Here is a 15,152-nt window from a genome sequence, read left to right as displayed (position 1 = left end):
TTTATTATCTTTAAGTGGCAGTGTTTTTGTGTCTTATTATGTGAAAGTAGAGGAAATGGGCCTTCCTGCAAAATCATTGCTGAGTAATTTGTTTCAATGATGTTGCATTGATGCGTAGGTAGGTAGAGTCAATACTGTCACTTTTGTGTGCACAGCACTTCCTTATTATCTTGTAGTTGCAGCGGGCTCTATTTGTGTTTGTGGTTTATTATGTGTAAGTACAGGAAATGAGGGGTTGGTGGATGATTACTCCTGCTACAAGCTGCGCTATTGAGTGACACTAGATAGAGAGACCTTGAAGCACCTGTATAGCATATATGAGCACAGAATGGCTAAAATAACATTCAATTCAATATGACAAACGGGGTCAGAAATCCATAAACCAACACATACCTATCTGAGTGCTTCAATCAGTTCATATTGACTTGCAAGTCGTCAATCTTTAGACTGATTTCATTTTTTTTAGATCTTGTTTCAATTCTTATTTGTGTTTGCTAATACCACTTTCACTCAAGACATGCATGTGGAGTAAATGACCCAATGAAAACACCTGTAATGCTATCTGAAGAGGCCCTGTGTGTTTGTTGACACCAATTTTACTCAAGACATACCTGTATCTATATGGCCCAACAGGCCCTGTTAATAATAAGTTAAACGTTTATTAGTAGAATCTCTGAGAATCTGATAAAAAGTGCACTGTAATGCTAACTGGAGAGGCTCTGTGTGTTGTACACATTGTCATTCTTACTTAATCTTAGCTGCGCTGTTGACAGGCCGGTATGCTAGTTTTCCTCACTACCATTAAAGACGTTAATCTAAATGCCGATTCACTTCCCTCACAGCAAAATGAGCCACAAAATGTCACATTTATCTCAATTAAAAGGGTCCCCAAATTTCAGCCATGCTGTAATTCAGTGTAACCCTCCCCCGACATGTTCTGTAGTGTTTGCCTTGTTCCCATCTAAACCCGATCAGTCTCCGCCTCACAGAATGGATGTCAGGCTAGCGCCAGGGTCAGGATGAGACAGATGGACACTTCACAAAGCCATTAAGGAGATTAATTCAGCATATCCTCCTCTCCGCTGGTGCTTCTGTGGTGGAACACATTGACTTGTCCCACTTCGCTTCCTGCATGGGTACCAGGAGTTCAAGGGCAGGGCTAGAAATAGTTTTTTTCTCTGAGGGAAGGAAACAACCAAAACCACCTGCAGAGCTCGAAATTCATTTTTGGGAATAGATGCACTGAAAGAAGTTTTGGTGTACAACATAAGATAATTTAAAAGTAGAATGTTATTTACAAACCCTACTGCCTCTCTTAACAACTTCAATCTGAAATTCTATAGCTAACTTCAACATTTTAAAGTAATAGTTAGATTTCAAGAATGTTTTGTATACCAGTGTATAATTATATAGTACATGTACCTCTACCTTATAATCTACAAAAAGATCTAGGTGCACTGGTATAAAGGTGAACATGCACCCAGTATTTTAAGACCTGACCTGTTACTGCACCACTCTGTTTGAGAAGGATTAGTTTTTTTAAGTGTGGATCCAGCTTGGGCCTTGGACTTGCAAAGGATTGCATTTGTCATTTCGGATGAGGACGTAAATCCGGCATTCCAGCGTACTTCAGGCTAAAACGCAAAGCCACATTGCACTATTATAATTATAGCAACTTGAAAAAGCAATATACTTCAAGTCAATCAAAGATGACTACGGTAGCGACTTTGACTGATGTGTCCAATCAGAAACTGTAGAGAAACAATTTTGTGGGTAGTAATGATTAGTATGTACAGTAAACAGAAATCCATATATTAGCTTAAATGTACTTGGTACGTGGGCCAGTGTATACAGGTAGATCAGAGAAACACATGCACAGCTCCAATTTTACCTGCACTAACCTGTATATACCCAGTACATGGACCAGTGCAGGTTAGGTGCAGGTAGACATCAGAAATACCTGCACAGCTCCAATTTTACCTGCACTAACCTGTATATACCCAGTACATGGACCAGTGCAGGTTAGGTGCAGGTAGACATCAGAAATACCTGCACAGCTCCAATTTTACCTACACTAACCTGTATATACCCAGTACATGGACCAGTACGGGTAGACATCAAAAATACCTGCACAGCTCCCATTCTTACCTCACTAACCTGTAATATGTATACCCAGTACATGGACCAATACAGGTTAGGTACAGATCTAGAGGTAGACCAGTGTGTGGCTCCAATTTGACCTTTAACCTCCTTATACAGGTTGTGTTTCCAGCCCTGGGGGTTCACTGCAAATTACGTTCCTAACGAGTGAAGTCAAGTTCATTAAGTGGGAAGGATTAAACGAGCTCTTTGAGAAACCATGTTCCATTTAAAACTGTAAATTGTCGTCGCGTTGTAAATGGGTTGACTCACCAGGAGGGTCACTGGCCAGAATAAGACCGTTGCCTGGTTGTCGTGATTTTTTTTGTCCTCTTTTTTCCGTCAAAAATTATCAACATAATTTAGATAAATGTAAACTGTAGACAATTAGATACTGTAGACAGATCCTAAATAGATCAGCAGACAGATGAAAGTGTGAATAAAAGAAAGAGACTTCTAGATTTTACTGCTCTTGATAGATAAAATCAAATGAATGTATAATGCAGAATTAGATCACTAGAATAATGAATAGATGATTATGTGGAGGAGAAATTCAAGGAGCATTGAGTTGAGATGATGAGTTATAAGAAGTGGGAAAGTTCAGAAACAGGTATTGAAATTGCGCAGACCTAAAGAAGATCGTGTGGAGAAATTACTGAATCAGTTTTCTGGGCACGATTACCTGCATATACCTGGGTTTTTTTTTCCACTGATGGATACTTCTGTGCATGTTTTTTTTGTTCTCGAACGTAATCGTGTTTCAGGGCTCATCTGACAGACGTGATATTGATACATTAATCCGCAACATGCCACAGTCGCCACAGGTAATGACGTTATGAATTTATAACGGCTACAGTGTAACAGTTTCCCCTGAGTTGGTCCGTATGCTCCCACTGTGTGATAGATGGCGTATCACCGCAGATCAGTCTGGGAGGTCGAAGGTCAGAGTTTTATGAGCAGAAATAGCGCTGGAGTCACGCATGGTAGAAATACTGTAAATGCAGAAATGTTGTAGGGATTTAATTTGGCGGTAGGGAGAAAATGCAGTGTTCCTGTTTGAAACTATAGCGCTACAGTCACATAATCGAACGGCTTTTTACGGTGGGTTTTAAGTTCACGGTAAAGAGGTCACTGTAAAAACTGCGAACAGAAAACCACTGCAAACATTTCAGCATTTACAGTAAGCTTGCCAGGTTGTTTCGGCAGGATCTGGTGTAACGTGTTGTGATGTGCACCATATTGCAGCCGGACTCACACCTGGCGTCCCGGATCGGATTTAAGCATCTAGTGAACAACGTTATTGATCAAAACAATATCTTTCGCCTTAACCTGTGTCATTTCAGGTCACCTTGACTTTTACCTGCAAATTGGTGAAATTGCTTGCAATAACAGATTGTTATGTAGTGTAACATTGCAACCTATCCATGGTGCTCAGCATCCCAAATCAGATTTAGATGCCTTAAGTGTGGTGCAATACTATCCAGCACCTATCATTCCGTCATTTGACAGAATTTTGCTGCGTATGAATTCTAAGACCATTTTGTTAACCTTGAGGCTTGACTGACTAAAGACGTAATAATTTCAGACTTTGATTGAATGTAATTTTCACACTTTCTATCAATGGGAATTGGGATGACAGAACAAATTTCAAGCTAGGTACTGGTAGAACCCTAAATTCCATAGACGTATGACGTATGATAGATGTATGCTGTTGAAATCTAATCCTCTGGTGTGTCTCTGTGTTTCCCACAGCAGGTGTTCGTCCGTACCAACAGCAAGCCCACGCCGCGGCGTAACACGATCCATTCGCCATGCCGATTACGGAACAGAATGCGGACCAGTTCCTGCAGACCCTGGTGGTGTCTCCGCCGGCCGGAGACTTGGAAGGCGACACGCAGCACGCCGTCGAGATCTTAAAGACGTATCTCACCTCCATCTCGCCCCGACAGAAGAAATTCAAACCTGCCAAGAAGTCGGGGAAAGCGGCCGTGCCAGAGATTTCTGGGCCGATCACGTCAGCGAGTCTGTTAGGGGACGATAAAGACCACCAGGACATCAAAGTCTTCACCTTCAGAAACTGCCCCAATCTGGAGGAGTTCGGGGTAACGCTAACCAACGTTCCCGCCCAGGACGGAGGGGTGAAACAGAAGAAATCTGCGGGAAAGAAAGTTTTAGGGAACGTCCAGGTCGCCGCGGTTACGAGAGATGGGCACGCTGCTCAGGACAGGAGGCTGAAGGTCGGGGACGAGGTCTTAGAGGTCAACGGACATCTTATGGTCAAGGTGTCACTAGAGAAGGCCAGGTAAGGAAGCATTACTGTTTTATTTCACTGTATGTAATATATATATGAACACCAGGTCCTGTTACATAGGCTTTTGTTAACAGTAGTTCCGCCTGTAGGTTGTTTGTCTTCATGAATATTCAAAGCAGAGCATCCTGCCTTCCTTGGGGGTTTCTACTACACTGTTGGGTAATTTATACACATTGTCATGATAATAATACACCATAAACTGGGAGTTGTCTGCTCCGGCAAAGTTTTACGTTTGGAAAACAGAAGAGGGCTGTTAAGTCATTGAAAAAAGAAGAATCTGTAAGGTGGGTTTTTATTTCAAACAGATGGATGTTGATGAGGAATTTAAGGTTAACTGTGCCTAAAACAAATGAGAACTAGTTTGTTGATGCCATAAAAAGTTGTAGATTCTTTTGTTCTGAAGTGTTTTCCTGCCAGCCGGTTGCAATAGGTAGGGCTGATGCAACAGTTCTATCAGTTGTTTTGTTCAAGTTTAGGCTAAAAGTTTGGGTTATAGACATAAATTCTTCAAGCTTGTCAACATCCTACAGGAAGGGGGCCAATTCAAACCAACGTTTATCTCTTTTGTCTTCCACCTGTATCAAGGTGCAAAAACAACAAAAGAGTTTAGAAACGTTGTCGTAGCAAAATGCATCGAAACAATACAGCAGGTGGGACCTGTGTCCCTATACCCTCAGAGGAAAGCATTCATTTAGTGGTACAAAAAACGACATGGTTGCTTTTTTTAGCTCGACATAAAAAGATGTGGGAAAAGCCTTGAAGGTACAAGCAGGTGTTTTAGGTAATGGTCCGATGTTCAAACAGTGTACGACACAGATTAAGGAATAGCTTGTCTTTCAGGGTTAACATGACCTCTTAAGGATGTTTGTGTCCATAGAAGACAAACAAAAGTTACCGGTAGTTTCTGATGGACCATTCTGGTAAATGTATGATTACAGCCAACATAAGTAAGTGTCTGATGTATGTAAAGTGTGTTGTCAAAATTACAGAGTTAACATGAAGTTTTGAAAGTGGTTGATTTATCAGAGCAACAACTTATTCTCAGCCAAAGGAGGCTTGTTTGTTGGAACCTGGAATAGCTGCATGAACTTTTTACCTGACCAGGAAGTCTTGGGTGGTAATCTTGATAATTACTGTGTTATATTGGTTTATGATGGCCCTGCCTACTGAGTTGAGTTACCAGTCCTGCAGTAAATTATGGCCTTCAGTCTGAGATTTCTGGCATTGTGTTACATAGATACTATGTTTTCAGTGCAATTTTTTTGACAGATCTTTTAAGAAATGGTCAATACGGTAACACACCATTTGAACTAGGAAAAAAGGCACACATTGCATGCATATATCTAGACATCAAAGTTGGGATAAAACGGACACCTTCATGTTAATTGTTATAGTCGCTAATTATCACATGGTTCAGCTTAATGACAGAGCTGGTACATTAGTTCTCTGGACCTGGTGAGGGGAAGACATAGGTAAGGAGACTTATTTGCTTTGGAGGAAATGTTTTGCTTGTAATGTATGACACAGATTGCAGTTTACATTCAAGCTAAAAGTACAGGTTATAGATATTCATCTAGTCCTTCTAATGTTGAACTGTACATTGGTAGTAAAAAACGATGGAAGAGTGAATAGAGAAGTAGGGGGCATATGAAGCCCATCGCTGCTTTGTTAGGGAAACCTGTGTTAAGGTCTCATTCATGAGTTTTTTCGCCCCATAGGATTACATGTTATAATACCTGTTTTACATGGGCGCGTTCGTAATGAAGATATAGAAAATGTGCCAATGTTTTTCATTCCATGTTGAGAACAGTTACCCTAGATTATGTAAAAAAATTGACAACATTTTCACTACACACAATCTCTAATACAGAAATGAGACCTTAAGGTGTTTACATGTAGTTATTCCTTTGACACAAAAACAATGATAAAATTAATGCAATGGACTATGAATACAATCCAAATTGTGTAAACAACGTTGTTCTCTTTTAACTTGTTTTGTAGAGTCGGTTAAGTTTGTGTTAAGTACAGTATACTTGGTGCATGAAGTATGCCACTAGTATCTTGCCCATTCAATGTCTTCAGTGATTGGATTTAAGAATTTAAATCCCTTAAACCGTATACCTCTTTCCAGAATTGGCCTAGTACAGGCTAGGGTTCCGTAACAGCAAACTTACAAATATAAACACAGGCACAATGCTTGTGATGCCAAATTGCAGGTATATGTACTTCTTGTGTGTATTATGTAAGCTGATATGCAAGATTACCTTCTTTATAATAATAGTCATCAAACGTCATGACTACTGTCTATCAAATTGTTACTTTGTTGCCTGTATTTAGTCTAATTTACCCTGGCAGTGTTTCCATAACTGTTGTCCTGTCTCCCCTTCCCAAATCCAGCCAGTTGAATGAGCTTTTCCAAACCATGCAGCGCTATTACCCAGTCCACAGATGTAAAACACATGTTAGCCAGGACTGCATGTTAGCTATCCTGTCCTGTTCCCCTGTGGTCAATCTCCCATGTAAAGACAGGCTCAGGGGGTCTGTAAGCCAGCCTCCTTACAAATGCACCATGTAATGCTCCATGTAATGCACCATGTAATGACAGGCCTAGTCTGTTCCCCTGGGCACAGTACAGTCAGGGGAGGGACAATAACAGGGGAGGAGCTGTAATTAGCTGTAATCAGCTGGGATTAGGGACATGTGGCAGGGCAGGCCTGCCAGCTGCTGTGGTGAGCAGAGAAACTGCCTGGATCTGTGTTACATTTGACTTGTCATACATGAAAAGCCAGGTGCATACCTAACTCTGTGATACTATCTGTATCTATATAGCTGGTATAACTGCCTTTCGACATAACATGCCAGCTCCAAGAACTGTTTGAAACTGGTCAATGAAGAGGCCACAAAATGTACTGAATGATGTTTCATATTCTGTATTAGATCTAGTAGGTACAATATTGTACCTGTGTGAACAAATACTGTATCTGCAACAAAATGTATGTGTATCACTGATCTACTTGAAGATCTACCGCAAGATTCTAATTAACTTACTCTAACTCTACTTTAACCTTGAGGCGGCTTTCAGATAAAGTCAAGGTCACATCTCCGCTATCAGAGCCAGTCGTAAAGTTCCGATACCTGCCTGTAACCGCGGTGACGCAGGTGCAGTTTTATTGCTGATTGACCTTGGCAGCACTTCCCAGAGGTCCGGTGTCAAGGTCATTACTGTCATGGTGGCTATTTTTGTAAACCATGAATTTAGAACAATTGATTATTGGACAAACCTGCGGTAACAGTGTAGGCGTGACATCAAGGCATTACGCGTAAAACACTTGAGCCAGATCTTACATCTGCTTGGAGATTAGACTGGACTGGAAAACTGGACAAGTGGTGGATAAAAATTAATAAACAACTCAGTACAATGACTCAGTATTTCTATCTTGAACTAGATGTACTTGTACTTGTTGAATAATTTATTTGCACACCATATAGTTCCTGTATGACTGTACTCCTCCAGACTAGCCCAAACTACATTGTACCATGCAAGGAACTGTTGAGGGAGAAAGAAAGAGAGGTAGGCAACGGAAAAGATGGGAGGATAATATCAGAGAATGGACAGGCATGACAGTAAGGGAAACATTAGAAGAACAGAAAACCAAGAAGGGTGGAGAAAACTGGTTGCCAACTCCTCTGTGGTGCCCCCATGGTCAAATAGTTAGACTAAGGGATAGATGAGATGATGAGATGTACTCCTGCGGCCAGCTAAATCCTCTGCCAAGCCATTCTCCCTATTCAGCCCATTTGTACTGTTTTTACTGAGTGGACTAGAGACTGGTCTGCAATCACCGTGACTCGGACATATTTTGTATTCTGCAGGGTGAAAGAGTGTTGCTCTAGCCTGAGTTTGGCATTGTCTTTGGTGCCATCAGGGAATGTTGGCATCAGATACAGTTCAGCGAGGGAAATGGACTTTGCACCAAGGAAATGAACAAAATGAACCAACACAACTTACAAAGACCTCTGAGAACTACAGCTTTAACAGGAAATAGGTACGGAGGAAATAGAAACTTATTCCAGGTTGGAGGATCCACTGGTCTTAGCCTAGGCCTGGATGTAAAGCTGTTTCCAGGGCCCACATAGGCCGAGTCGCCGACTCAGGGCCAACTTCTTACAACTACAGCTTACTTACAGGAAATAGGTACGGAGGAAATAGAAACTTGGTCCAGGTTGGAAGATATATCCTCTGGCCTAGCCTGGATGTAAAGCTGTTTCCAGGGCCAACACAGGCCAAGTCATCTGCTCAGGGCTAACATGCTTCCAAGGAAATTCTCCAACAGGCTCCCTGAGTTAGACTCTACCCGATAGATATATGTTATAGAGGTCTGACATCCAGGGTACCACTGGTCTGGCCTGGCAGAGTTTGGTAGTGTGTTGATTCATTAGTACACATCTGACAGGTGAGGTGTTGACTAGTGAGTGCACACCTGTTAGACACACCTGTTAGTCACACTTTGTACACCTGTTTGATATCCTGTACACCTGTCTGACAGGTGAGGTGAAAGTTGTTGTGACAGCTCGTCAGCACATTCTTGTGTTGAACTGCTGAATGACCCTGACATTTCAGTGACTCCACAGCTACCTGCTTCAGGGCCCCTTAGGTTACATGTATGTATTAACCGTTGTCCTGTTGGCTTTTTTTTTTTTGCAATTTATTTCATCAATCTGATTTCTAAATTAGGTCATTTTCATTTTTTCTGCACTGCTGTGGCATTGTTACTTCCGCATTCGGTGCGTTTCGCTGCGGTGTGATGGCATTCAGCTAGAAAATACCCCTACATACAGGACCCACCTAAAGGCTCTGTAATGTGCAACCTATATATAGGGGTCCTGCAGGACAAGGGTTAAGAACCATATTTACCAATTATCTGCACTCTCACACTGCACAATGAACTGACAGACGACTAGAAGATGAGCTAATCTGTTCTGATTACTCTGATTACCCGGAACCTGCAGTATTTGACACACATTCAGCATATGTTCCCGATTCATTCTTCCTTTCTCGGTTATTAATTCAGATGATTGATTTCCTTTGCTTTGATTTCATGTCAAAATTCAATTGGTTTGGAAAAGATAGCAGCATGAAACATTAGATACGTGTCGAGTATCTATCATAAACAAAATGTTGCAGAACAATCAACATTTTCAATTCCTGAAGCCCACTAATATAAATTACACCAGCACCACTAGGAGATGGAAAGGGGCTTGGTAAGAGTTCTTAAACATGATCCACACTGAAATGCCCCTCTGACCAAATGAAGCTATTTCTGGAATGCTGAGTGACCCTGTCTGCTGTAGTGAAGTGTTCTTATGTTGAACACTTTGTCCCAGATTTGAACACCTGCTCCCTATGAGAAAGTTTATTTGTTCAGAAGCAGGTGTCATATTAGAGAACAGTAGTGGCGATGGTATCATATTTATCACCTGCTGCAAGCATCAAGGCCACAAGTCCCTGTTTACGGGTATAAAGAATACTGAACCATTATTCAAGTGAGGCCATACCAAGTTATTCCCTTGGTTCTACAACAGTTTGAAGCACACAATAAGTAGCACGTCGAGGTCTGGATGAAAGCAGGTGGGCTGGTGGAAAACTGGGATATCTCGACAATCTTGTCCTGCTAACCAAGAGCTGTGATTGTCTAAAAATCAAATGTGGTCTTTTGCAGATTGTTCTTAGAGCAGGCCAAAACGTGGTTCCATTTGTGCTATAGATATGTCAAAATTCCCACTGGTTCAATTTGTAGTTTGCACATCTATCTTAATGTGCTTCACTGATTTTTGCATGTGTATGGAGCGAGAATTATCCAATTTTGTTTGTTGAGTGGGGTGTGAATGTCCCATTGGGACTGGAGAAAAATGATTGCTGGTTGGGTAAGACAGTTGGTTGCTTGGCAGAGGGGCTTAACTATGCAATATGGGATAGGACTGCTTCAATGTGACTTCTGACTGGAGATGGTTGTCTGTGCCAGGTTTGACTGTAGCTTTTGTGACCTAATTTTGAGACTTTGTGACATGAAGGTAGATGTGGACCTGAGAACACACCTGTGTGTGCCAGAGTTATGATTGATAGACAATTCCATCACTACAGAGTAAAGTGTCGCACAAATAATAACTCTGCCAGAATAAAGGTTCTTAAGTGTCAAGAAAAACGACAGCCCGTCAATCCTTCAGGCCGAAAAGCTCAAATCCTGGTATTAAATTCCCGCTCACCCCACTTGTAGAGCAGAGAAGTGGGGATATTTATAGGGAATCAAGACCAGGTCAGGTCGGCGTACAAAATACACATTTACTGGGACATTAAACTGGGGGACAGAGGGGAAAAGTTTCTGTATCCATTTTTAAATGTATATATATTGTTATCTGTATTTAGTGCTGATGTAATTGTAATGTGTATGTTAAAACTCCAGGAAGAGTAGTGAGGTATTCATACTGTCACTGATGGAGATCTTTTAAACAATAAACAATAAAGAATGTAAGGCCACACCAATCTATTTTGTTGGTTCCTGGAACGTTTAACGTGAAAATTAAGCAAGAAACGTCTTTAAGAGTAAAATTTGAATCTGACTAATATCATATTAATCACTCAATGAAAGTATGCACACTCACAGGCTCTTTTCATGTCGATCTTTACTATTTTCTTAAATCCAGAAACCCAGAAGTTAAGTCGGTGTGGCCTACATGTCCATGGTGGAACTAATCTGTTTCCAAACATTGTGCTGGCTTACAAATATAGACATGTTGCAGTGTGGAGTTTGTGTTAAATAGGGCATAGCATAAACATGTCCAGGATGTGACCAAGGAATGGGGTCGGAGATATCAGTAGGGAAAGTCTTGTGTGTGCACATGAAGGGGTTTGGTGTAGCAAGGAGGTTTCTATGTATAAACATGAGATTATAAAACATGTGACTGCACCTTGTCTAATACAATGTCATGTAGAAGACTACAGGGATGTCAGGTGAGGAATGCACCATACTATACATAACTAAGTCTTGTTACACTAGAAATTTAATTCTAAAAGCATGCTAGATAGCCTCATTTTAAGACAGTAGAGATTTTGTAAAAAAGCAATGATCGTAAAGTGACTTTGATGTTAAATCGTAATTGTGTTGAATCACAATCATTTCCTTAGTAAGTTTTATTGGAAAATAGCTTTCAAGGACTGCTAAAGTCCATTGCTTCGCTAACTTACATAAGCCTGATAAATAGGCTCATGTGATGAATAATTTGGGATTCAATAAATGCTATAAGCTAAGCCTCAGGTCTTTAGAAAGGTTTAAGTATGATAAGTTTACAGAGTAGAACGATAAAATGTTCAACAGAAAGCTGAACTAACAAGACTTCGCACCCAGCCTGAAACCCAATCAATGCAACGACCCTCTGACACATTTCTGCATCGAGCCCGTTCTTTCAGGCCGGCTCCGTATCCGTTTTGCACCAGTTACGATGAAAAGCCGGCACACTGCTTGGATGACTGGATTTCAGGGGCTGTTCAAAACTCTCAGGCGGCCCTGTGTGTGTGCTGGAACAAAAGACGGCAGTAATATAGCCTGAAATTGGGCCACTTCGCTGCAACCTGTTCTGATTAGCTGGAACTGCTATGGAGATATTTGACACACATTCGGCAAATGTTCCCAAATCCCAATTCATCCTGTCTTGCCTGGTTATTAAATTGGATGATTGATTTTCTTTGCTGTGATTTGTTTCCAATTGATTTGAAAAAAGATTTCAATGTGAAACATTATAATCACAGTTAGGTGTCAGGTGTAAATCATTAACAAAACGTTGCCAATCAATCAATGTTTTCAATTCCTGAAGTCCGTGAATATTATTCCTGTGCCTCCCAGACTTGTTAATACCTAATGATGTGAATTCAGTATAAATATCAATTCATTCTTTCTTCCCTGGTTAAGGAGTTTGATTGATTCATTTTGCTTTGTTTGATTTCATTTCAACTGATTTGGGAAAGATTGTAGCACGAAACATCACAGGTTACTAAATCATGAAAAAATGTGCCATCAACGTTTTCAATCAAGTAAGTAACAGTTCCTCAAACAGTAATAAAATTTGGAAACCGTCAGACGTTTCAGACAGCATCATTGTCTTTCATCATTGACTGGACATTTTCAATCAACGTCTTCAATTCCTGAAGTCCTCTGATACCACACCTGCACCTCCCGGAGTTGTTAACACCTGATGATGTAAGCCTGTCTGTGAGGAATCTTACGCTTGAGCGGATTACAAATCTGATTTTAATCGCCACAACACCGTTATCCTAAGTAGAGGGCAGACACAGAATCATTGACATATTTCTGGTGAGGGGTGAGGTAGGAGTGTGGGGCACAGGTCGGACTTACGGGCTCTTAATCTGGCCGGGCTGGAAGACTTTATTTTATTTCTTTTATTACCTTTGACAAGGAGGTTCGTGTTTGCTTGTCGTTGTGTGTTTGCAGCTATAACTAAAGCTAGATCCTTTTGATGGATTTGTTTTAATTTTGGTATGTTGTTAGTTATTGAGGTTCTGATGAAACATGGTGATTTTGGGCATCATAGTTTCTGTAGTATTTTCAGGTTTTGGAGTATTATAAATTGACACCCCTTATTCTAATAGGAGAAGCCCACTCTTCAAAAACAAAATTACAATAATTATAAAATGATTAAATAAAAACACATTCAACATCCATAAAAATACAAGATGAATCATGTAAAACAAATATCAAGAGAAAGCAAGGCGAGTTGCTGTAAAATCAATCACGAAAACCTACCTGTACAGTCAATAAAAGTGTGAACTATATAAAATATGTACTGTTTTATTGGTATGAAAATGAAGTGGATCCTTGAAGCAGTAACAAAACTACATGCAGAAGAAAGTGTCCTAGTGTTGCTGTAGATTTACAATGTTGGAGAGAGATGAGATGATGACAGTTAACTCTATTACCTGACATATAGTTTACACTGTCTTATACTACTTGTAGGAGGCTGTAAGATTGTGTAATGGATTCAAAGGGTAGTATATGGGATGTAGTTTTTGTGAGAAACGGATTGTAAAGAGTTTTAGAATGGTGGAATTCAAAACTTGTTGCAGCAGTATTTTAAGTTGACCCAAAAAATACCTACAATGTAGAACACATGTGAGCAGAGAAATGTAGGTTGTATAAACAGCAGATATCAGAAGGAGACTGTTATCATTACAAGCAAGACGACTTTCTGTTTGGACTAAAAGTAAACTATTACTTTCCCATTTCCTTTCTTCAGCAGTTATCTTAAGTGGATACCTGAGTGTACAAAAGTCATGTGGTCAAGAATAGGCAATTTTTGCTGCAAACTTTTGCTGATCAGAAGTAAATGCTAGTCTTAAAAGTTGTCTTTGTTAGTGTATTTGATATCATGATTGTATCTTTTTTGTTAATTATTTGCTCCCCCAAGGTAGAAGTTATTTGATTGATCATTAGAAACCAATTCATTTTCTTTACCCTCTTGCAAAATTTTAGCAAACTCAGCGCGCCACGTAAACAGACATTTTGATGAAAACTTACATCCGACTTGCATCTGTGTGCGCCAAAGTACAGACTTTTCACTCAGACTGTGTTTTAATGTTGATATTCCAATCTATTATTTTTTTTAATCTGAGAACCAGGAGATTGAATTGGGGTATCCTTAGATAAGCTAAAAAAAGTTGTTTAGTGTTTTAAGTTTCATTAACAAATTGAATGTAAACATCCCTATTGTCCGCTGCAGGTGGATCATCGACAGTGCGCTGAAGAGTGGTAAGATGGTGATGGCAATCCTGCGCAAGGTCAAGCGCCGTGCCCCCCCGCCGCCGGCACCATCCCACGCCGCCCCCCTCCCCCCTGCCAAGGTCACCGCTCCTCACCCCCTGGGCGACTCCCGGGTCATGTCCCAGTCTCAGGAAGTCTTGTCCATGTCTAAGACGTCGGGTAAGAAGCTCAGGAAGGCGTCTTCACAGGAAGAACTGTCTCAAGGGTCAAACTCTTCACTTCAAGATGACCCCAACTCCAGATACGACCCTGCAAAAGAACTGTCCGACAAACTCGACCGACTCATAGCAAGCACGAGCCAACCGCAGCTCGAACACGGCAGCAGCGGAGGTGTTCCGCCATTACCACGACAACCTGTCTCCACAGCAACACTCCGCCCACAATCCATGCCGCCTGACGTCATGTCCCAGCATGCACCTGATGATGACATCACCATGATTGACAGGCCTCAGTCTGCTCTGCTGTATGACGAAGAGAGGGGTATCCCAGAATGCACCAGTCCTCGCGACGCGGCGCTCCGTCGTGTGGCGTCGGCCGAGAGCCTGGACGACATCTCGGACGTAGAGATGTCCGCCTACCATCCCAGCATGCATCTGGGCAGCGAGCAGCAGGGTGTGACGGAGGAGACGCTGCAGAAGATGGCGGCGATGGTCGGACAGCGCTACGGGAGGAAACTCACGCCGAGGGGACTCCGACGGGTAGGCTATAAGTTACTGTCTGCGTGTTTTTGTTTGTGCGTTTTTGTTTGTATGTTTGTTTTTTTAGTATGGAGAAACAAGACTACTCAAAAAGATAAAAACCTACCATTATATGATAGTTTTAATTTGACAGGACCTGGCTTTTGATGTTTGTTTTATCAAGATCTCCATAAG

The 15,152-nt window shown here is 41.2% G+C and overlaps 1 protein-coding gene across 1 annotated transcript in view; it reads left to right on the top strand.

The window, feature by feature from the left end:
• LOC136426447 (PDZ domain-containing protein 2-like) overlaps nucleotides 1–15,152 on the top strand; it is a 72,298-nt gene that overhangs the window by 4,216 nt on the left and 52,930 nt on the right. The window contains exons 2-3 of the mRNA XM_066415112.1: nucleotides 3,892–4,441; nucleotides 14,240–14,978. Of these exons, the coding sequence (XP_066271209.1) occupies nucleotides 3,951–4,441; nucleotides 14,240–14,978 (1,230 nt within the window). The 5' untranslated portion in view covers nucleotides 3,892–3,950. The remainder of the gene's footprint in view (nucleotides 1–3,891; nucleotides 4,442–14,239; nucleotides 14,979–15,152) is intronic.

Source organism: Branchiostoma lanceolatum, chromosome 2, assembly GCF_035083965.1.
Source record: "Branchiostoma lanceolatum isolate klBraLanc5 chromosome 2, klBraLanc5.hap2, whole genome shotgun sequence".
NCBI lineage: Eukaryota > Metazoa > Chordata > Leptocardii > Amphioxiformes > Branchiostomatidae > Branchiostoma > Branchiostoma lanceolatum.
The sequence above is the reverse complement of the archived record's forward strand: the minus strand, read 5'-3'. Positions and strand labels throughout refer to the sequence as shown.